This window comes from Typopeltis vanoorti, chromosome 19 (genome assembly GCF_054136105.1).
Source record: "Typopeltis vanoorti isolate ZY-2024b chromosome 19, IOZ_Tvanoo_1.0, whole genome shotgun sequence".
In the NCBI taxonomy this organism is placed as follows: domain Eukaryota; kingdom Metazoa; phylum Arthropoda; class Arachnida; order Uropygi; family Thelyphonidae; genus Typopeltis; species Typopeltis vanoorti.
The window spans coordinates 13,916,518-13,941,314 of record NC_143567.1 but is presented as its reverse complement, the minus strand read 5'-3'; the positions used below and the strand labels follow the sequence as shown (position 1 = coordinate 13,941,314).

General features: G+C 34.8%; 1 protein-coding gene across 2 annotated transcripts in view; it reads left to right on the top strand.

Moving 5' to 3' along the window:
* Positions 1–503: 503 nt before the first annotated feature.
* The window catches only part of LOC150095867 (uncharacterized), a 105,915-nt gene continuing 81,621 nt past the window's right edge, over positions 504–24,797 (top strand). The window contains exon 1 of one of the 2 annotated variants that reach the window (XM_090409159.1): positions 504–1,172. In XM_090409159.1, coding sequence (XP_090265285.1) covers positions 668–1,172 — 505 coding nt within the window. In that variant the 5' untranslated portion in view covers positions 504–667. The remainder of the gene's footprint in view (positions 1,173–24,797) is intronic. The other variant, XM_090409158.1, reaches the window with a different exon arrangement.

Genomic DNA, 24,797 nt, shown 5'->3' with positions numbered 1-24,797 from the left:
CACATCTTTTTCAACAAACTTGCGAATTCTATGAACGGTTTCATTAATGATTGATTTCATCACTGGAAAGAATCGACATTTTACACGCACACTCACATGAGTTAAGTACATTGTCCTAGATGAAAAAATAGTAGATATTTTTCAGTCTACTACGACATTTTCTTTGGCATGTTTCTCACATTTTTTTCCGTCTCAGACATCTGACTGAGTTGGCTAAGATGAACAGCATTTTTTTTTTGTTTAAGTTTTGTTTTATTTTTATGGTTCTGCTTGAACATGCTCCGTGGATGATCTCTAGGATGTGGGAAGTTATAGCTATTTCATGTTTGTTGAGAAACAATCTTATCAAACTTCTCTGAAATTTATGCAAGCCTTAAGAAAACACCATTAAAAAACTATGTCTGTGTGTACGTTTCCGTATACAAATGCAATCTTCAGTCTCTCCGTACATGCGCAGATAAAGAAACATGTGTCTTTTGCGCAACATGAGAACCTGCGCATATAGACGGCTAAGTCTCCTTGTAGAACATGTAGGACGATCAGTTTTAGTGTGTATAGTGTAAGTATCACGTGTATTGACATATCCTCTACGGGAGATGGATCGTCCAGAAATTCGTAGCCTCCATGAGAAATCAACAGCAAAGAAAGCAAAAATCGGATTGTAATCATGTCGATCAGTGGGGCAGCCGTGTGGTTTATTTTTGTCACTTGCTGCTTCTCAGTGTCCTGGTCGCAGGAGCTGTGTTTCGGCGAAGAGGCTAAATATGACACGGCATCCAAAGCATACCTCTCACCCGTCGTATTCCACGGCACTGTCACGACAGCGTTCGTTGAACGGGATGGGAGCAAAATCAGAGTATATTTTCAAGTCCACAAACTACTGAAAATGGAGGGAATGGGTAGGAAAAAACTGCAACACGTAGAGGATATCGAAGTGTTATACGTGCAAAATGCTAAAGAGAGAACAAGGAGTACATCTGTTTGTGTGGTAAAAATCAACGAAGAAACTCTACAACCCGGTCGACAATATATTATTTTCGCCACTTTTCGAACGCAGAGGTCAGAAACCTCATTGGAACATTCCGTTCCTATTTTCCATGCAATTTCAGTTCCAGTTGAATACAGTAAAAAAGCCATTCGGGAAATAAAAAAGATTCTGTGTAGAAACTGCGGTAAGCATTCAATTTCTATAGTATAACAATATAATAATTTCAAATGAAATTTTGGTCATTTTGACAAAGTAATTTGTTACTTGACGATTGCTACTATTCTGTTATATCAGTTTTTAGTTTGTATAATGAAATTCGCGTGTATTGATAGCAATTCATAATGATAAAAACTAAACAGACTTCATACTATATGGGGAAACGCTATGAAGGCATCGTACAATGCGCACGCAACGCAATTATATTGCATTTTTTGCATGTAACGCAATACAATCAAGTCCTATGTTTCACACATGTAAGAGAAAACTAAATAGAATTTATTACTCCTATATATTTCGCTCAGTATGTCATGAGCTTCTTGTAGGGTGAAGACAGAAAAACTGACAATATTTAAATTCTGAATACATGAACAAGTCATAAAGCATGCATATAATATAACATGGCTCGGTCGAAGCCCTCCGGTTGGAGGAAACACACTTTTGTTCAGAGAAGTGGGGGGTAGATGTTTTAATTATTTCCATTTGTCTCAAAATATCAGTATCTCTGAGGGGTGACATTTTTTCAAAGCAACCCATGTTAAATCGCTTAATACAAATAAATAATCTTCAATTATTTAGTGACAATGTTTTTTCTTGCCGTCTGGCACAGCATTTCACGTAACACATATCTCATGAACGGGGGGGGGGGGAGTAAAACGCTTAAACGACGTTATAAGGAGAAATGCAAAATATTATCTCCTAAATAAAAGTCAAATTGAAATAATGAAAAAGAGGATGTTTGGACTTTAAAGTAGGGCTCTTGGTATTTAACCCATAGCATTACCATTTAGTGAACTATAAGTTCGTCTTTTGTTTGGGTGAGATTGTCAAATGTGCGTGATTAATTCCTGAACAATTTCGAAGTACATAATTCGATGATACTAACCTCTTATTCTACCCCATGCATATTCATGCTAAAAATGTATTTAAAAATGGTGTGAAATCAATTTCAGAAAAATGACATTTACAGGTTGATCCATTTGAACAAATTAATTTCTGAATGAATCTTTTGCCGTGTTGAGTGACTGATATTATTTTACATAATCAGTATATGTATTTTCAATGAATATCCAGATTATTATTATTATTATAACGGTGTCTCCATGGAGTCCAAAGACTGATCGTGGGAGACTCTACATTGACACGCTAACCATTATTCACACAATACCTATCATACCTCTTTAAATTCATTCACCACCCTACAAGCAAAAAATCTAGTCCTAACGCCCTTGTTAACCACACTCCTACACAATCTCTAGGGATGACCTCTCGTTCTCTCCCTTCCTGCACTGGTCTTAAAAAAAAAAGTCTCTCCATCAATCCTATAAAACATCGTTAATAATTTATATGCCTCTATCATATCTTCTCTCTTACACCTATCAGCTAGTTTTTGGAGCCCACAGATGCCTTCAGTCTTCTCTCATAGTACACATTCCCCAGACCTGCAACAAAATTTGCAACTCGCCTCTAGATCCACTCCATTTCTTCATCACCAAGAAATCCAGGCGACCAGATCTGTGTGCAAAAGTCCAGAATATGCAATATATTAATGCCTTATAAAAGTGGAACAAAAACTTCCGTATCCCTGCTTGTTAGTGTGTTATTCAACACCCATGTAATTTGATGTTCTAAACTTAAGTTCCCTGTCCATAATAACCCCCAAGTCCTTGCCTCGTCAACTTCTTGCAGTTTAGTTCCATTAATATAGTACACATCGTGTGATCTCATCCTTCCGAAGTGCATCACCTTACACTTAGACACGTTAAACTGACAGCCATTATCCAATACCACCAGCCTATTTTAGTTATCTTGCAAGATATCTATATAATTTGAAATGACTTTCGCTCTTCCCAATTTTGTATCATCAGCAAACAAGTAGATATTTTCTTTCAAATTATTTCCAATATCATTAATGTACAAATTAAACAACAGGGGACCAAGTACCGACCCCTGAGGTACACCACTAATCACTTGCCTTCCCCTGTACTCAGTTCCTTCACAAACCACTCTTTGATATCTGTCCATCAGTCATCCTCTAATCCAAATCACCAGCTCCGGATCCATTCCCATTTGCTCCAATTTATGGAGCAGAGTTCCGTGTGGAATCCTGTCAAATGCATTTTGCAAATTCCAGCAGTATCACAGACTAAGGATTTCCTTTATCCAACTCCACTGTTACTTTATTATAGAAAGTAAGTTACTACTTACTTCACAAAGACCTACCTTTCACAAAACCCTGTTGTCCCTTTATAAAGTATCAGATTTCTCTCCACCCAGTCCTGAATTATAATTTTTATTAATTTCTCCAAAACCGTAACCAATACTGCTGACATATTGAGTGACCTATAATTTGTTACTTCTGTCTTGGGGCCTTCCTTATACAGTGGAATTATTTTCTCCTCGTTTCACTCTATTGGAGCCTTACCAGACCTGAGGCTTAAATTAAATAGCTTGGTCAGAGGAGATGCTAATTCTCTTGCACATTCCAGTAACACATGGGCCGATATGCCATCTAACCCTATGGAAGTGTTAGTAACACTCTCGAACCTCTTGTCTCTTCCGTTCCATGCTGTCTCCGGTAGTTATCTCTTAACAACAATATAAGCTTAATTTCCTTCTTGTGACTGTTTCTTCTCCCAATCTATGTTCCCATAGTTAAAATCCCTCATAATAATTACTCGACCTTTAACTCATCATGCTAATTTGCCCATGCATACCATCAACATTCTCCCTTATACTCCTAGATAAAGTTTTTTTTTCTTTTGTTTGTTTTTGCCTTTTTTGTCATAAAGGTTAAGATTACATCATCATTTCAATTTTAAGTTGACAATTATCATAATTTCTAATCTGAAGGTGTAATTCGATATTATTTATTGGAGCTTATATGGAACTAAGTATTCAAACAATAGGGGGATAGGACTAGATTTAGGACTTTCGATACGTTTAGGTATTTAAGCTCTTGTGTACTAGTATGTAAAAACTAAAACTCTGCGGAATTCTAAGGTTTAAAATCTTTCTGGTGTGCAACACCATTGTTACTGAAAGCAAAAATACTTTTGCATCACGCTTATGATATGCTGATAACATGATAACAAATTGGTTAACCATTTTTAGGAAATGTCATGAATTCAGGTTTCAAAATTCTGCTCTAGCCAACGAAAAGTAGTTTGGGTTTAAAAAAAATAATAAAAAAGCTGAAGAAATTATTTATTTACGGAAGTTCAGTTGCATCCTCCCATCTGTGGAGGTAAACACCAAAATACTTGTTCTTAATTTATCAATAGTACGCATCCAAATGAAAGGCGTGTCTTTCTGGTCTCCAAACAACTCAGTATTTTCATGTCAACGAAGGAGGTCGAGAATGTACATCAGTCGCGTCCTACTTAAGGAGCCGCTACGTAGGGTGTCGGAAAGAGTCACTGCTGCAATTTTTAATGTACCAAATTAGAGGCTGAGGTGGTGTGCATGAATAAATCGAAAAACACAAGGTCACTACCCATTCGACCCTCCCTCCCTAAATGTAGTACATTTCTTAGTTTTAATCAAACATTTATGATTATAAATTTATCACTTTCCTAAATTTATGTGTAGTTTCTGCAGTCCTAAGTAAGACGAAAATGCTTCATGTTTCACTGTTGCTGGACAGTGAAGCATGAAGCAATGATGTGATAGTATTTTTTGTTAGTGAATATAACCTGAAGTTTTCAGGTTTTCTAAATTAGTTGAAAAAGCGATCTGCTTGTATCCAGGTTTAATTTTGCTTAGTTCAGTTATTCAAATTCGCACGAATATTAAATTATTTAAAAAAATAGGTTCGTCATTCTCTGATCACAAATTAAATTACGCTGTTCTAAAACATGCCTTCTCCCTCCTTTTATCCGAATAAAATATTAAGTACACTGGATTTTTTTAGTTCGAATGTCAATCACCTGAATATAAATTAGATATAAAACCCATGAATATGGAATCTATAACCCAATAATATAGACTATATCAGATTTAAGAAATCCATTACACTTGTCAGCAGTTTATACTATGTTTCTAAAACAATTCATTCAGACAGTGACTTAACCGCCAACGGACAATTGTATTGCGACCACATCTTTATTAAGATAAATAAAGATAAACAAACACGACAAGTTTCGCATGTCGTTTGACTTATATCTTCAGGGATTAAAGGTAACTAAAAGTTTAAACACAAGAAATGAGAAATTACTCAAAATAGGACATTAGATGTTGTTATGGTAGTCCTAACTGTTCATGAAATTAAAAAATTCGAATAAAGAATCGATACATACGTTAATGTATCAATGTTCGAACTATGCTGAATGTTGCCACGTTCACTCTGTCCGAGGTCTGACTTCGTATATTTTTTATGAATGCTGACCGAACTTGGTGTAGAATCAGGCCCTGGTTTTTATTGCATTGCGTTGGGATTCTAAGCATATTTGCAGCTTCCTTAAATTTCCTTGTGAAACAGTTTTTTTGTTACGGACAAATTGGCCAAATTACTATACAAGCATAACATTAAAGTAACTTTTCTACCGCTAGAAAAAATATCAAGATTTCTACATCCCCAAAACCTCCACATTACCCATTAAAAAACCCAGGTGTCTATAAAATTTACTGTTCCTGTGGCATCTGTTACGTAGGCCAGACGGGAAGATCAGGGGAAATTCGTGTGAGCGAACATCAAAAAGACGCGCAAAAAAGGAGAGAATACAAATCAGGCCTAGTATCCCACACAACTTCCACTGACCATAATGTACTTTGGCATAAAACGAACATGTCTTATATTGAAAAAAACTGTTTCACAAGGAAATTTAAGGAAGCTGCAAATATGCTTAGAATCCCAACGCAATGCAATAAAAACCAGGGCCTAATTCTACACCAAGTTTGGTCAGCATCGATAAAAAATATACCTAAGTAAGACCTCGGACAGAGTGAACGTGACAACATCCAGCATTGTTCAAAGATAGTATGTACCGATTCTGCATTCGGATTTTTTTAATTTGATGAACAGTTAGACTGCCATAACAACATCTAATGGACTATTTTGAGTAATTTCTCATTTCTTGTGTTTAAACTTTTAGTTACATTTTTAACCCCTGAAGATGGAAGTCAAATGACATACGAAACTTGTCACGCTTGTTAATCTTTATTTATCTTAAACATGTGGTCGCAATACCAGAATCTTTTGGAACTGCTAAACCACAGAAGCCTACGCCTACAATTATGAATATGTTAGAATTCGTAATAAATCTCACTTAGATTTATTACAGAACTATCTTATAAAGTTGCTTATTTCTTGGAAAAGCTTTACCTATACTACATATGCTTCTAGACGCCTCAACATACTTCAAAGGAATTCATCCTATTAAAAAAGAAAGGACAAATCGCCAGTTCTGCCACTCAATATATCTAATATATTGTACATATTCAGTAACTTATCTGAGCTTAATGGTCTGTCTGTCTTATTTTATAATTAGAGCCAAATTATGACCCTTATCTGAAACACGTTCTTCGTTAATCTGTTAGTTGAAAATGAATCGAACTAAACTGCATCTAAATAAAATTTTATGTAAATAATTCGCTTCAACTTTTATTCTTAAAAAAACAAATTCAACTCCTTTTTTGAAATATTCTGAAATCTTCACAATGCTCCTATCCCTCAATATTTAACGACTTCAATGTGGCGATTTCTTTCACAATCGAATTTCGATACTGTAGTGATACCGTAATCATTTTAACTGTGATGTGAAAATTTATTTAAAACTAAATATCAACAACTGACATTACTATCTCCTTCTCTACCAGCAGCTTGTCATTATCAGTCAACAATAATAGACAGATGCAGTTAGCCGCTATAATTCTTTGCTTACGTTTTCTACACACCCTTAAAGTAAACTGTGTTCCAATAGCATATCGAGAACTGGAAAACACCGATGCGTTGCTGCAAAGACCTTTCTCTCTCTCATCGGATGGAATGTAGCGGGTGATGAAAACATTTCTATATTTTGTATTCAAATTTACATTTTCAAACAATTTTTAATTAATTTGAGAAATAACAAAACATTTCTTTATCAGCTCAGAAAACTGATATGAAGTAATTTAGTAACATGTTAATAAACAATGCCATGATTTCTTTCCCTCAGTTTTCAGTGATGCCTTCTAGGGTATCATTATATAGGTCTGTCTGGCCTACTAACTCCCCTATTTTCATGCCCCCTGACTTCTCCGTTTTCCTGTAACATGGTGACATCCTGGCAGAGTTTTTAAAAATTTCTTCCGGGAATAGATGCCAAATAATCATCTCTTTAAGGCGTGTCTGACCTACTTCAGTACATACAGTATGAGGGTGGCGTCTTTTTGGTGTCGATAGTTTCTACCGGAAGTTCAGAGAAGGTCTCTGATGACCTCTTTCTGAATCTTCACCATCCACACTGTCCAGAAGAAACTCAACACCTTAACAACTTGGAGATTTTCCTGTCTTTATTAGTTTTCTGATCGATAAAGAAATAAAGAGAGCCTTTATACTGACTGCCTTCTCGAAATTATTGCATTAAATGACGAATATTTTAAATTATTTTTTCTAAAATGCTTCCTACAGTAAACCACTAGCAACTGGTATGAAAATACAATTTTAACGTAGCTACAATACAGTGAATAGCGTACTGGAAGAATTTTGCTATTACTTCATACATGAATTGGATATCCTCCACTATTTTTTGAAATACAAATAAGATAACGGTTAAAGATTGTTGCTTGAGTTATCATAAATGTTGCAAGGTTTCAGCCAAGTGCCTACGGAACATTTGAAGCAGCAAAGCTTGACATCATTTATATGCGTAAATAATGACGGCCGTCTTATTTACATGCGTTGACATACTGCATTAATGTTTGCCCTTAAATATTACAGGAATGTGACAAGGTTAACCTTAGCCTTAGTAATCATAGCTATTTTTCCAATGCCAGAAACAAGTTCAACTTAAGCGGTCAATATACGCTGGCATGAACCAAACTGTTCATGATTTTGAAAGCTGTTACAAGGAGAAAGCAAAGATTATTTCTGATTTTGTGACAAATGAATCCAAGTTCCAGCCGTTAAATATCGTACCACTATCTTCAAGAGAATAAAAGGTATAAACTGAACTAAATCCGCACTAATGGTCATTCCAAGTGAAATTATCAGGGTAATGAAGATGCATAACATTAGATTTTGATGACAGGGAGTTAATTTGTCACATTCTGTAGGTGGAAGAAATTAAATTTTTCTGGATGGTTTTAAAATTAATCGCAGCTTATTTCTAATTTTTTCAATTTCTGATTTTTACTGCTATTATGTACTTTTTGATTTCTTATTTGCATTTTCAGACCTTTTCATGATGGTATTCGACCTGATTTGGTGTTGATAATTTGTACTGCAAGAGTTCCATAATCGATAACCAGATTGGGGTGACTAACATTTACTCACTAACGATTACAGGCCGTCCATGTTGTGATATGAAACCGTATTCAACGGCTTCATAAAAGTTGAGTACTTGTATGTTTGCACACTACACTACACTATCAGACTCCAATAATACTTCGGTGAAGCTAGAGTTCTGATCATCGATCGTAACAGTTAGTATTTTGTCTTGTGCAGAATTAGTGTGGTGTTAGTTTTCATTTTATTCTAGATGTTTATCTCCTTAAAATAGTGGCAGTATATTAAGCAACCGAAACGTCAAGAGTGAGAGTTCTGTAAGTTTCAATATGCGTTACTCGATTAAGTACAGTGTAAGATCATTAAAGTACCAAACTCGTATTCAGTCGGCCATGATTAAGACCAGAGTCATTTAACAGCTCTAAATAATACTGTTCTGAATGCTTTTTTTTCTTTTTTTTAAAGCATTATTAAACATAAAACAGCTATATTTTTTAAAGCATTATTAAACATAAAACAGCTATATTTTTTTAAAGCATTAAACATAAAACAGCTATATTTTTTTAAAGCATTAAACATAAAACAGCTATATAGTAATAAAATTTAATGTTCTGAATTATCATCCACAAATATATATATATATATATATACACACACACACACACACAATAGGGGGCTCCGCCCCCAACCCCCCTTGTTCCAGACTGGTAGGCCGGTTCTCCTTGAATTCTGATGACTCGACAATCAGGGTAGCCCCTGCGTTTCAAAACGTTTCAAATAACTTGACAAAAAACGTTACAAAAAAAGCCTTATCATTTTATATTATAGAGTAGATATATTATAAACAGGAGTCAGTATGCATTTACTGGCAACAATTTATATCAGATCAAAGTTCAATTAATTCCTTTTCACCTTAAAAATTGTTTCTTCATCCTGCCAAGGACATGAAGACCACTATGCAAGTTGCAAGTCTCAGAAGTTGCACGATTCCCACACACGCACATTAGCAAGACATTTTTCCCGATGTTAACTAACTAAAATCTACGCAGTCGATAGCTGTAATATACTGATGTCCAATGGCCTTACCTCTACGCTACTGCTATTTTTTTAAAAAAAATCTCAAATTTTCTCTTCTTTTACACATTTAGGGAATTTTAAGCTGGAGATTCATAATATTTCATATGCTACTTCTGTCATGTTTGTTTTGCGCGATGAAAGCTCTTACACCTCCGCAGGAGACCTAACTCACCTTCAAATGGGGAAAAAAAATTGAAAAATTATGAAGGTTCTCCACATGCTACACAGGAATCGAACCTAGGTTTTTCAAACCGAAGGGCATCGTTGATACCGTTACTGAGAGGGATAGAGAGAAGAAAAATAATATAAACATTTTGAAATGGAAAGAAACTTTTTTCAAATGGGGTGTAAATTGAACTTTAAAACTATAAACATAATATCGAACGGTTTATGACTATGGATGATTGAATGAGATCAACAGAAAATAGTTTATTTTTATTTTAATATTATTTCAAACTCAGAACAATTTTATAATAAAACTTGTTTCAGTTTACCATGAATTTCAAACATTTTGTATTCTTCAAGTTTTAAAATGAAATTGAAACAGCAACATAAGAACCAATCAGTGGTTCTTATCTTATTTCTGTTCTTTTAATGTTGCAATTAGAACATATGAAAGTTTTAAAAAAATTTGAAAGCACTGTCACGTCGGTATAGTTTATGAACATTCTTTCCCCTCCCGTCTCTCACCGCTGTTCTTGATATTAATAAAGAAAAAACTGTTCAGGTTAAAGTCATAATAAGGACATAAAGAAATCTAATGTAGATAAACATAACATCGCAGCTTAAAAAAAATTGCAGAAAATTTCTTGAAAACGCGCCTTAAAAGAATTAGCTTGCAAACTGTCAGTTGTATGAGAAAGTGTTAAACGTATCGCGCATGTCTGTGGATCTGAAATACTTGTTTGAACAGCGGATTAGTTTATTTAGTTCTTTCAAAGTGAAAAAGCTAAAGAGTTGTTACTTTAACTTGCTCATAAAAATTATCGATTAATGTGGCCCATTAATTTACATGAGTTTTCCATATCAGATCTAATATGCAATAATTAATAACCACTTAACAGTAAAGTAAAGAGTGTTTCGTACTTTAATATCATAGGCAAGTGATATTAAAGTACGAAATTCGCAAATCTAAACATGTGTTTAGATTTGCGAATGAAGCAACTACGTTTGCCTGTTTTGCACACGGAGGTTAATGAAGCAAACTCATTGGAGACCGGCTAACTCTTCTTCAGAAGGAAGAAAAAAAAAGCTTATAAAAATTCTATGCGTTCTTGCCTATATTTGAACCGAGGCCTTTCCAACTAAAGATAATATCACAGAAATACATGTTAAAACATTAGCATTTTTTTCTTTCGCAGTTAAAACAGTTCTTAGACTTTGGAAATAATAGCGACAAGACGACAACAGATTATCAAAATATAATTTTATTACAGAGTTATCTTGGTTGGACAACTTTAATAGAACAAATTAAATGAAAGTCATTTTCTTAATGCAAAATAACTAAAATTCCTGAAAGTAAAACTGGTTAATAACACTAAAATGTAAAATGCTCTGATCTGTAGTGAATACGAACATTTTACCTCAGGCTTGTTATATACATGGGACTGCTGTAACTTGCATTCGCTTTATCTTTAATAGCCTTAGTTATAAATAACATGGACCTTTCGAAGTTCAGGAAATGATTTGTTGTTTAGGTAAAGAAAATAGGGAACAATTTATCTTAATATCTTTTAGCAAATAAAAGTGAATGTTTATTTGCTATTCTGTGTACTACATTACTGGACTCTAAACCTACTTCCCTCTGACATGATATCGTGAGATCATTCCACTTTAATATTTTTTAAGATTTCATGCATAAGTCAGAGTTTTTCAAATATATTCATTTATATGGCATTTTAGTAGCCCAGTAGTGTAATCTTGAAAGTTTTCAAACAAATGAGAGTAGTTTATGGTATTACTGCAATAACATTTTTATTAAGTAACTAGCAGTAAACGAACCTATTTTTATCTAATCTATAAATAAAATTCTTTAAGAAGTTAATGATTGATTACTTCATGATAGATACAACAGGATTCAACCAAAACTTAGTAGTAGCTTCTCTAACCTTGGGATAAATGTCTACTGGTTGAATATATTATGGAAAAAATGCTGTTATTGTTTGGCTACGCAAAACTAAAGCTTTAGTTCTTTTGAAGCAAGTATAACATATCTGTTAACAGCCTGTACTGTTCGAATGATAAATCAGTTTCCATGTGAAACATCTCGCTGAGTCCAGCTAACTCACCTGCAGAGAAGTTATATTTTTCCTAGAGTCCTAGCCACAATTCGACGCTTAGTATTTTCGTTTTAAACAATGATTTAGTAACTCGGTTATCTTTTAACAGAATGAACAACTATTACAGTACATAATCCGAAACAAATTTTATCTTAAATTGTTCGAAGAGTGAAAGAGGTTGAAGGCATTTTGAAAATGCTTATCGCTGTTAATAAATCGATTAAATCAAAACCTCACTTACTTAATCGCAGACCACAGGTTCTGCTAGGGGAAACTGAAATATTTTATGGATTAAAAGTTAGGGAATGGTATACCATATGAAATGTTTGTTTCGAATGATAAAGTAATGATGCCTTGTTCGTTGCGAACAAAGAGTTAACTGGTTTGAGCGTTTGCATCGTTAGTTTCCTTACACGACCACAAACTAGTATCTCGACGTGTCATACGACTGCCCTGTCATTCGATGTATCATTCACCCTATCAATGTTAGGACTCCGCTCAACGTTGTTAGTCAAATGAAGAGGTGCGCAGCGTAATCAGACTTCTGTGTGTTATGGATATCGTAACGGAAGAAACTACTAAGTTAGTAGCATTGTACGGAGAGAATGGCACTTCAATTGAGAAAACAGATCTAGTGTGGTCTCTTTCCTAATGGTAGGATAATGGGCAGCGGCCAGAACAGCCATACAGTCCACAAGACACCAATGTTTCTCATGTGTTAAGATTCCTTAAAAGAGAAACTTCGTTGAACTGATGTACACTGCCACGTGTAACATGGACTGATCACTCCGCTCTATACCTTGTCAACCAAATGAAAACAGTTAAGATGTTACAACTGGGAGATTCTGAACCACCAGCTGCACAGTTCTGACCCTGTGACCAGTGACTTTGAGCTAGAAATCAATAGTTCTATCTCTTTGGGACAATGGCGTACCTAACTAAAAGGCGATGTTTTCTGGTCGAAAATACTTAACCCCGATTTCTTCAATGCCAGGATAGATGCATGTATAACGAGGATTTTGGTACACAATTTTTTTTCTGCATAGTCGCCAAAGATATCTGTAGAGTGGAAAAGATTAAGTAAGTCAATGAGATCATCTACAGTATGGCCTCTCTCATGCGGGACATTTGTTGAATGGTGGTCCAGAATTGTCTGGATGAAGTGCAATTATTTTTCGACTCTTAAACTACTAGTAAACATCGAATTATAAATGAAAAAGGATTAGTTGTCATTACTGCCACTCTGTTATATTGTTCAAGCATTGTATTGCTTCATCCAAAATTTACTCTGAATTAAATGCCAAGGAGGAAAACAAAGTGAGTAATATACCGGTTAACTTGGCTAAGGAAGATCCTTAACTCCTCGCGTCGTCGACGGGAATCGAACCTAGGACACTCCTTCCCCAGGCATATGGTTGCGAAGCGCAAAGCCACTAGGCTAACCGCATGGACAAACGGGAACTTTCGAAATATAACGCAGACATTCAGCGACCTCTAATAGAGTATTGTGTATAAATTAATCTTCGTGTATAAATTAATGCCCCACGCACTTTTTCCTGTCTGTGTCGCGAATTACAGAAAACAAAATGACCCTGCTTTACGTGTTGCAGGTGTTATTTAAGAAGTAGATTTGGATTCAAATCCAGTTAGTGATGACAGAAATTTACTATGCTATTTATCAAGAAATGCTAAATAAACTGATTTTGGAGGGGAAAATTGGCATTTTTTTCCCTTTCAATGATTAATTCTCCCTGAAAAACATCAAACTCCTCTGAAAACTTGCAAGCCTATTCCCAAAACATGAAAACAGTATCGATATAGTGGGTAAGAATTATAAAGATATCAAAATGCATTTAATCTTTGTAAGCGTAGGCCGTCGGAGGCTCTGTTTAAGTAATGTCCAAATTTCTTGTTCGTAAAGTTTTTTTGTAATTGTAATATCGAGATGAAATAACAACCTATGATGGCTAAACATGGTCCATAAAATCGTAAAGATACGCAAATGCTATCCACAGCCACCAGCGAGTATCTAAAATAAGACGGAAAGAGTTAGTGAAAATCACAGTAACCGAATGGAGTGGGTACTGTAAACTTATCGGAATTAATCGACGATTAATACATTATTCCGTCATTGGGATTAAGCCATATCTTGAGTGATAATGCTTATATTAATCCCACCCACAAAGAGGACGTTAGTCTATAGCACATTAGTACCATGTGTGGGCTGAGGGTTAGATAAAACAAAAATCATACTCTAGACCACACAAGAAACTGTTATGGCCTCCACTGTAAGCAGAGTTTCGCTTTAAATGCTCTGCATTTAAAAGTAAATAGTGCGAGGTAAATAGGAAAAAAATAAGAGTATTAATCAGAAAGCATTTTAAGCACCTTCTATTGTACATCTACTTTATTAATTATCACAGTGAGGAATTTCAATGGGCAAGTAACATCTTTTAAGATCGCGTTTTTCAACTGTGTGAGATCTACATTGGGATCAAACTGTGAAGATATTATTCACCTTAACTACCGCAGCATAACAGTGAGAAGTAAGAAAGACTTTTTTGAGATCGTGTTTGACTTGGCAGGAATATTTTTATTTTTATTTTTGAGCATAGAAAGCAAAACAGTGATACAATGAAATTTCTTATCTATGACATGGGAAGAAACGAGATTGTGTCTTCGTGAAAGAATAGTATATAGTAATAATAGTAAATGTATTTACACATGAAATACGGCCTTCTGTATTCGATCATCGTAAACTATTTCTCTAGAAACACAGAAGTGTTTTTAGCATCGTTTGTGTAAACCTAATGAAATAATTCCACAATATTATTTGAAATAGTTTAGGCCGTTAATTATTTATTAATGGAATGATGACGAGACAAGGATAGTTTAACAGTTAATGGATACGGATAATTGTAAGATGGAAATTATTGGGTTTGCTCAAGATCCTATATGAGAGAAGTTATAAAGTGGGAACTGATTTGAATAGATGGTCAGAAATTTAGCAGAGAAAATTTCACTTAAACATTTAACTAGCTATATATTTAAAACAAGATTTAAATTTTGTTTTATTTCATCCATCGGCTGCTGTATAGTTAATGTTACTACAGGGAATTATCTGGGCTTGTTGTGTATATTATCAGCATGCTTACAGCTATTTTCGCTCGATTATTCAAAAGGATTGAAATCTGTAAAATTACTGCTTTTGAAATATTGCTCTTGGAAGATATCTAGGTATTTTGCTGCAAATATGTATCACGTTTTTGCTTAAGGACAATTTTAATTGCATAGAATACCCAATTTCCTGGCGCCTTTCCTGAAAATCATAGTACTATTTTTTTCCTATGAGAAAGAGAGCCTAACGGAATGAGTTTTTCCACTATCTGTTGCAAACAGCCAAAGTCAGCAACGGGCAACGACTTGATGAAGGTTACCCAGTGTCAAAGCAAAAGTACATAAAAATAGAAACCATTGTACCATATTTCGCTAGAGAAGCACCTTGTTCTAAAGGTATTGAATAAGTGTGCTGTTTTCAACAACGCTGAACTTGTTTAAACTTTACACAGAAACACTTTCGTCTCAGCATTACATATAACGTTCTTTTGCTACTGTAGATATAAATAAACAATGTTTTAAGCGAAAAAAAGTACATTAGAAAGTAACTTCATGTTTGAATGTACAAGTTGCAAATGATAATTACTTAAAGCCATACTTTTTGTCTCTTATACTATCTAAGAGGACGCAATGCTCAAATCGACTATGTTATATGCATACTGTGCAAATCTGACTGACGAGGTTTGATAAAGGCTGATAAGAAATTCAACGTTCTAAGAGAACAGCATTATCTTTATTTCCTTGGTTTGTGACTGTACGTAACAAACAACGTAAGATTATAATTCACAGCAATTTTTGACAAGTAAGTTGATAAAAGGAGGCAAGGTACAAGAGGGAACGAAGGTTGCCAAGTGCAAATATACAGGCCATTTTAAAAACAGCATTTACGAATTGAATATAAGAGCATGGCTAAATAACTAAATCTGTTTTTCCTTTTTAGTATTGTTGCGTCTATAAACTGAGGAATTCGAACGTATGTAAAACGAATCCAGGCTTAACAGAATATTTGATGACGTGTATTTCATATCATATACTTTTAACTGATACGTTTTTTCGGCTTTTTCGATTTTAGTTTCACTCAATTTCTTTCTACATATTTGAACATAACTACACTGAATAGTAAATATTGAGCGCCATATAAAAATTTTACAAAATGTATTACAAATTATTATGACAGTTTTACTTAACATATCTAAGTTAAATGTTACAATTTAGCAAGTAAGGATGATTTTTTTAAAGAAGAAAACTCATCTTTTGTAAGATGTAATAAATTCAAATCTTTCATATTTTAGAGGATCCTCTACCAATGGTAAAACTTTAATAGAATTTTAAAACAACGTGTTGTTTATTTAAATAAACAGTATAAGAAATATACTAAGTATCCTTATCCTCTTTAGATAATTGAAATCTCTCTTAGAGAATTATTTCAGCTGCATATGAATCATAATTTTAAAATGGTAGTCTTATTCATTCTCTTAAAGCTATTCACACCAAAATCTCAATAATAGAGCATTTCAATTCTGATTAAGGATCCTAGTGTCAGATGTTTAAAGCGCATATGCAGCTCGATATTTTGCCCCAGGTAACAACATTTCGGGATTATATTACTTTGGATATCTTTATTCAGCAGTATCCCCCGCCCCTTGCAAACCACTTACTGGATATCCATAACTCCAATGTTATCAAGGGTAAGTTTAAAGAAGAACACACAACTGACTATTCATCTTTAGGCACCAGGACTACCAACGAGTTACTTTCACTCCTGTTTCAAAGGTGTTTCTTGTGGGCGGTACTAAGTCTGACTCAATTATAGCAATCTGTTCAGAGATACTAAAAGCACTCTCGAAATAAGCTACATTTCCAAACCATATTACAGTTCACTGTCTAAGGCCATATATCCAATTTTAGCGTCACTTTTAGACGCAGTCACTGAGTACTTGCTTCTTAAAAATTATAAGAGAGAAGTAAAAACATTTGAAATGTACAGATCAAACGTTGCTAGAACTTCGTTTTATAGAAGTGTTGTTGGAAATCACGCTTTCTACATCTGAGATTCTAGAACAAAAGAAATCGGTGTTCAACTTGGTGTTCTTCAAAATATATGTTAATCCAAATAGTGTCCAAAATATTACTGATACATAATATGTGGATATATTGGATAATCATCCAATATATCCACATTCAAAATTCCTGCAAGAATTTTTTTCACTTCAAATAGTCAAATCTCCGCAACTCGGTTGCGAAGACAATATGACATTTAGTGTTTGTCGGAAAGTCCCTAGGTTAATACCCCTTCTAGAAAGAGAGAAATCGGAATGTCAGTTAGCTTATCTCATACGGAGATGGAAAAGCAGACAATTCAGTCATAGAACATACACGCAATTAACCGAGACATAACTAGCATCATAATCTTACTTAATTCGGTTTTGTAATTCCAACTAAAACCAAACCAATTGAAAAGCAAATTGCCTTGAAATATAAAATAAACTCATTCATCTTCTCAAAGTATACTCAAAAGACATCTATTTGTTACATTTTGCAAATAATCAATGAAATGCATCTTAAAGCTGTTTTAAATATTTAAAAGCGCACCAGGTGTTGTCGATTTAAAATTAGCATGCATAAAAGTTGGGAAGCGTCCACATGTCACAGTTCTGTTTAACTCAACACACGTTGCATTAAGTGCTGTGAATACTGAGTCACGTGTGCTCGTTCTTGTCCTACTAAAACTGAAGGATAGATTTAGCAGATCCCAAAAATCCAGGCGACTTCCGGAAGGGAGACCCAGTTGCTATCATCGCTCTTAATACATCACGTACTTGCTAGCCCTAATTATCGTAGCCACTAGCCTACTCTTCCTTGTTGGATCAGGTAGTCATGGTTACCACTGTGCTGTAGTACCATAATAGGGAGCCAGATTCGTATTTTGAAAAGCTTCTTTCTATTAGACAAAGAGTGCATTGGTACGAGAGAAAGCGATTTTTATTTCCCGTTTTCTCACACCCGGAAAGGGGGAGGGATTGAGAGTGTCAGTCGTAGAAATCGTTTGCTGCCATCTGCAGACACAGTCCCTAGAATAGAAACGAATACACCATTTGCGGTGATCTTGAAAGGAAGAGTACAGTCGCCGCTGTTCCTGACACGCGCAAATTTGTGTTTCCAAAGAGCTGCCTTCAAAATGATGGAAATGAGTAGCTTGTCCTTTTGTTATGCTTGCAGAGAATTCTTTATACCAGAAATCTTAACTATACATTAACCAAAGGTGTTCATATTTTAAAAAACCAACTGCGAAAAAATGCTTCAAAAATGATGCAATTGCAAGCTAGATAATAGCCTTTCGCAAATACACCCGACGCAACATTGATTAATGATTTCTGTTGTCCATTTATAGATAAAATTTCATTCTACAGTTAATATTTAACTAATTTCCTATAATGTGATCTTTAAATAGAAGAAACATTTTTTGAACATATTTTTAGTCATCTTCTTTTTTGAAACGCTGTCATGATTAAGAATATCTGAAAATATAATAACAATCCCTTTTTATGCAGTAAAAATACTGCAGCCGCATTTGGTTTGCATGGAGCAAAACTTAAAACATCCACAATACAAAAATATTGGACACAGCATGTAGTGCTTAATGCTTCTACAGTAATTACTTTTGCAGTGATAATCTTTACAGAATAAGTAAAACTGTTAAATGCCAAGGAATAATGAAAGTATCAAACACTAGATGAATTGATCAAGTGTTCGATAACTGTTAATAGTTCTTAATATATTAATGTAGGAAGCATAGACTAGCTTGGATTTCCTGGCTGTAATGTGTGCTTTAGAAAAACTCGGAGTAATCAAAGAATCAAGCGTAGTCTATTTCCGGATTATAGTTCATTTATAGGAAATTAATGTGTGTGTGTATGTGTGTGTATATATATATATATATATATATATATATATATATATATATATATATATATATATATATATATATATAAAGCAAATAATTCAAATGCGCAGGCTGTGTAGAAGAAATGAATGCGAATTTTTAGATGGGTGCAGTGCATTCGATAGCATAAAAAACTTGTATAATATAAGGACGGCCTGTACTTGAATGGATCGGGCATTAGGAGCTTGAAAAAATTACTTATTGGGATGAGAGTAATGCAGAGAGCTAGGGTAATTAGATTATCACCAGAGAAATGGTGAGAATGTGTGTGAAAGTTCAGCAAACGTGATAAAGATACGAATAGCATTGAACATTTCACCCTTCAGGAGGAGTGAAAATGTACGCATTCGATTCAGACCTTCTGCGTAGGGTCTTGTGTCTATACACATATGCCAGAAATAAAGGGGTTGAGTTCACTGTTCTACTGGTTGTATGCACTTTGAAACCTGGCTGTCAGAACCAGATGTTGTAACTGGGATCGACTATGAAGGGCACAGTATTTTAGAATAACAGCAGAGATAGGAGAGGAGGGGAAGTACTACTAATAATATCGAAAGCTTTGATTCCAGTTAGGGTAGAAACGCATGAAAGCAAGAATGATAGTAATGGCCCATGTAGCAATGTGAGGCTATCTAGTATGAAGTGGAAGCTCACAGGATGAAATATATGATGGGGTGTTGCTACATATCTGATGGTTCTGTTGCAGTAAACGATGAAATGCATCGCCAAATTATCCTGCTAGTACTAAACAAGTGATCATTATGAGTGGCTTTAATTATCCAAAATTGATTGGGTAGAAAAGAAATCTCATGACAAGAATGAAGCAGAATTTGAGTTCTTGTGAGACCACTTTCTCAGGCAGCATGTGAAAGGACGACTCGAATTTTAAAAGTGTCAGATTTGTTCATAACGTCAGAAGGGGTCTCTTTTAAGAATGACTTAATATGACTGTTTCAACGCTAGTTGGTGATAAAAATCGTGCATTACTTTTCTGGGAAGTAGCTAATTATGAAGATGTTCCATTTAGATCAGGTCACATGCTAAACTACAAAGTTAGAAATTATGACCAACTTAGAATACTATCTTTAGTGTCATAGTCATTCCCCCAAAACAGCAATGCATGGGAATCTTTGAAAAAAGTGATTAAACGAACAGTATCCGAGTGTATCGCTAGAGTGCGAATAAAAAATGGGGTGAGAGTGAAATGGATGTGCAACCGTATTAAGCAAGAAATTTATAAGATCACGTGGAAGAAATATCGTGAGAATAAGAGTGACGTGGGCCAGAAGAATTTTATCGTAATGCCGCAAGAATGAATATGGAACAAGGAACACACTTTACTGAACACAGACGGTATTCTGGTGTCAGAGGCTAATGAGAATATTCAATTAATGAGTGCTCAAGATATATCAACCAGATGTATGTAACATGGTGCACACTAGTATAGAATTTTTTTCACTTCAAATCTAACTGTTAATCCAACAATACATTGGATGAACACTGAGAGGTGAATGAGGTTGAAGAGCTGTTCCGTAACTTGGATAAGTCGGAAACAGGGACTGATGGAATATCAGCACATATGTATACACGTCAAGGCTGATCATACCTTTAGCATAACTTGAGTTCCAACTCAAGAAAGATACCACAGGAATGGAAAGAATATATGATAGTTCTGTTGTCCAAGGGTGATACAAAAACCTATGTGTCTAACTACCGACCTGTCAGTATCTGCGGTCTGGTAGTGAATATTTTAGAGAAGTTGGTAAGAACTCGTATACAGAAATAGATGGACAGACACGCTATCCTGTGCAAAGAACATGGGTTTACTAAAGTGAGTTCATGTTCTAGTAATATGCTCATATTTTATAGCAATGTTACGGCCGAGTTGGATAAAAAGGAATGGATAAACCATAATACTGTTGGATTTTGCTAGGGTATTTCACAGGACACCACATTAGAGATTATTCATAAACTGGAGAAGAGAGGTTTGGAATATAAACTGTTGACTTGAATAAGTGGATGGTTTACATACAGGTATTAAAAATGTGTTATATGGTGAGTGTAAATCTGCGAGATTTAAGATGACCAGTGATGTACTACAGGACTCATCCTTGGACCATTGTTATTCAATCCATACCTTAATGATAATAGGAAAGATCTAACAGGATATACTGAATTGTTTGCTAATGATGCAAAGATAATCAGGAATGCTACTGATTATCTTGGCATTTGCTGATTATCCGGCACTTACCGGATGATTTGAAGTTTAATGTTAGTTGTGCCCTTTTGAATTGATTTCCAACACGATCTTGAGGTGATGGTGGAAAGGAATTTGAAGTTCAAAGGACCCATAGCAAAAATTGCAAATACAAATCAGAAGATAACTAGATGTAGAAGCGATCCTTGACATGTAAGCATAAGGAAGTCATTTTGCCTCTTCACAAGGTCTTGAGAAGATCGCAACTGGACTACTGTATATAGATTTCGTCTCCTGAGTTCCAAGGGGATAAAGAAGCTGTAGAAAGGAATACAAAGAAGAGTTACAAAGATTATATCGGGATTATGGGATTTCGATTATGGAACAGATTGCGAGTACGTGGGCTGCAGAATGGTTAACAGGAAAAAAGAGGGGTGATAAGTTACAGGTTTATAACCTTTGAATGTATGTAATAGGATACTGTGATTTAAAATTTTTGTTATATGGAAGTTAAGTTTGTTCGCGGTGATGTATATCCTCCCTCCACAAGTCCTTGACTTCAGAGAGTCGAGGACGACTCTCCTCGGATGATAGTAAATGCCTCTTTGCTAAATCAATGAGGATATCAGCACGTATTTCTACTGGATTTTCGGGCATAATTTAACTGTACTGCACACAGTATCGTTTAGTTTCAAACTAGATCTAATTTCATAATTAGATATTAGGAAATTAGATCACGATCTAATTTATCAGCATTATTCATTTCGAAGGAAACTGTGACAAGCATGAACATTTTCACGTAAAAATGTCTTTGGGTTAATTAATCAAAATGAGCAATATTGAAATATCTGATATCTTTGCGGAACTCGCATCTTTAGTAACACTTCACTAGAACTACTGGGATTGCTTTATTTATAGCATGCTAAAGTTTGCATGTGATGTGCTTTTCATTGTTCGAAAATGAATTTAGTTTTATTGGTTATTTGATCAAATGTTTAACTTCAGTTTTAAATTCATTTCCCCTAATCGCCGCTCGATAAGTATGAAAAATTATTCGTAATCGGTTTTATTTCATGTGATTGACACCAGAAAACTCAATTAGCATCGTTCATTCGTATAGGTACTGCGCCTATGCTAAAAATAAAAATTGAAACTCTGCATTAAAGATCAAACATTGAACATTTCTTGTGCCATTTGTGGCCTCCAATAAGCAGATAGTGATCTCATGGATAGTCATGTAAGTTCTTGGTGAAGAGCAGTTCACTTTAGAACATTTTAATAAGATATTTGGTCAATTACCAGATATGAATTCAAGTACTACTAGTAGCCTGACTCTTATGGAAGCCGTAAGCTACATAGCTTAACGCAATATATGTTTTAAACTTTGGCATCAAGCCAGAATCTGGTTTTATGATCCTCTCATTTTAAATGCACACATCTAAGATGGACAGCGGAAGATACAGATCACATTTTCTAACTAATGTTTTAAACATTAAATCGTCACTATTCACCAGTCATCATTCGCTGGAAACTAGACCTAGTTAAAAATTTTGTATGACAAAAAGAAATGTATTAAGGTGTTTAAGTCGGAATGAAATTATCCAATCTTCAGCAAAAGATTGGATAATTCTGCTTCAGATGAAGCAGCTTCATGCTTGGAAACTCCGTTTTTTCCCTCCGCAACGCATTCAAAATGGTCAGGAATAAAATGCATTAAGTAATGACATTTTTATTTGATAGCCTTCGTCAGCCAGGAGCTTAAATTTAACACTCGTATACAGCTGCATACCAGAAAGTTAAATTAGAACAGTGAAGTTGAAGGACGATCTGAAGGTAATATTTTAAATGTTAAAAGGGAAGAGTGTATTACAATTTCAAAACAAATTATACAAATGTATAATTAAAAGGTAACGATAGTCCAGTGTGCAATAGTAGTATCACTTGCATGTCTTACGGTAGTATTTATATGAAACTTAAATGTCTTTGCCTTTCAATGATACTGAATGGGTTTAAGCAATACTTGATGTGCCTCAATGTCATTTACAGCACGAATCTTAAGTGACTCTGTACCACTGGGATCACACACAAACAACTTAACAGCCTAGATGTAGAAATTAGTATATGCCACAAGAACAACAGGAATGCACTTATTTAAGAATATCAAAAGCCGACTGTATTTTGTTTCCTTCCAAAAGAGGAATTTCTCTATAACTTAAAATTAATTCCAGCTAACAATTCAGGACTACAAACTGCCACAATTTGAAATGATAAGATAAATGAATAATTGGATTCTGTTAGTGTTAATCTTTTAAATTTTTTAAAGATGTTATGCTGGACTTTGGGACATTTATTATGCAAGCTCTATCCTACTCCTCAAGAAATATCATAATGCTCTCTATAACAGAAGCAATCGACCGTAGTGACGACTGTGAACAACTGAATTACCAGCATGTGAAGAAAACAAAACTGCTGTTGATATCCATTTCCATAATTTTTGAGAGCATCAAAATATTTAAGAATAAGCTGAATATAAACTTCCGAGAGGAGATACCATTATGATCAGAACTCTTGAAGTATTCAAATTGATTATTATTCAATTTGCTTTCTAACAAAGGATTTAAAGATGGAATATTGTGATTACTGTAGAAAACAATTTTCCAGATTAAGATCTCTTACCAAGTTTCTCCCCCCCCCACTGGTAACTCCTCTATTTTTGCAAAAAAAAAAAAAAAAAAAAGGGGGGGGAATGCCTATTTCAAATCACTAGTTAAAAATCATATCCTTAAAAATGCAGACGTAATGCTTAGTTTTGATGTCACCTCTTTATTTACCAATGTATCACTTATAAATTTAGACCTGATTTGATCAGGTCTAAATTTCCCTCCGATATCCTTTGTATTATTCAAATTTACTATGTATACAGGTTACTTTACATAGAGAGGAAAAATCTACAAACAAATTAATGGTACTGCTATGGGTCCTCCCCCTTAGCAAACTTTTACATGGAACACTTAAAAAAAAGTACTTACCACAGCTACATCCAAGCCACTGGTGTGGTTACGCTATGTTTATAATGTTTGCCATTTGGCCCCATGGGCAAGACACTTTGGATGGGTTTGCCATCTACCTAAACAGCCAACACCCCAAAATCCACTTCTCAGTAGAAAAAGAATCTAATAACTGTTTACCTTTTTTCTTGACACATTAGTCATCCGCCTTTCAGATGGATCACTATCTTTTTCCATTTACAGAAAGCCAACACACACACACACACAGGAAGATATCTACATAAACAATCACATCAATATCCAATCCAACAGTATGGCATTTTAAAAACACTTACACTGAGTCACAGCCATTTGTTCTAATGATACAGCTCTGTCCACAGAAATCAAATATCTGCGCCATACTTCCTTGGCCAACGGCTACAATTCCTACAAAATAGATAAAATATTACATAGCCCCATTACTTCTCCCTCTTCTGATACACAGGAACACAACATTATTCTGATGTACCCCTATGACAGAGGTACATCAGAAAAGATAGCCAAAGT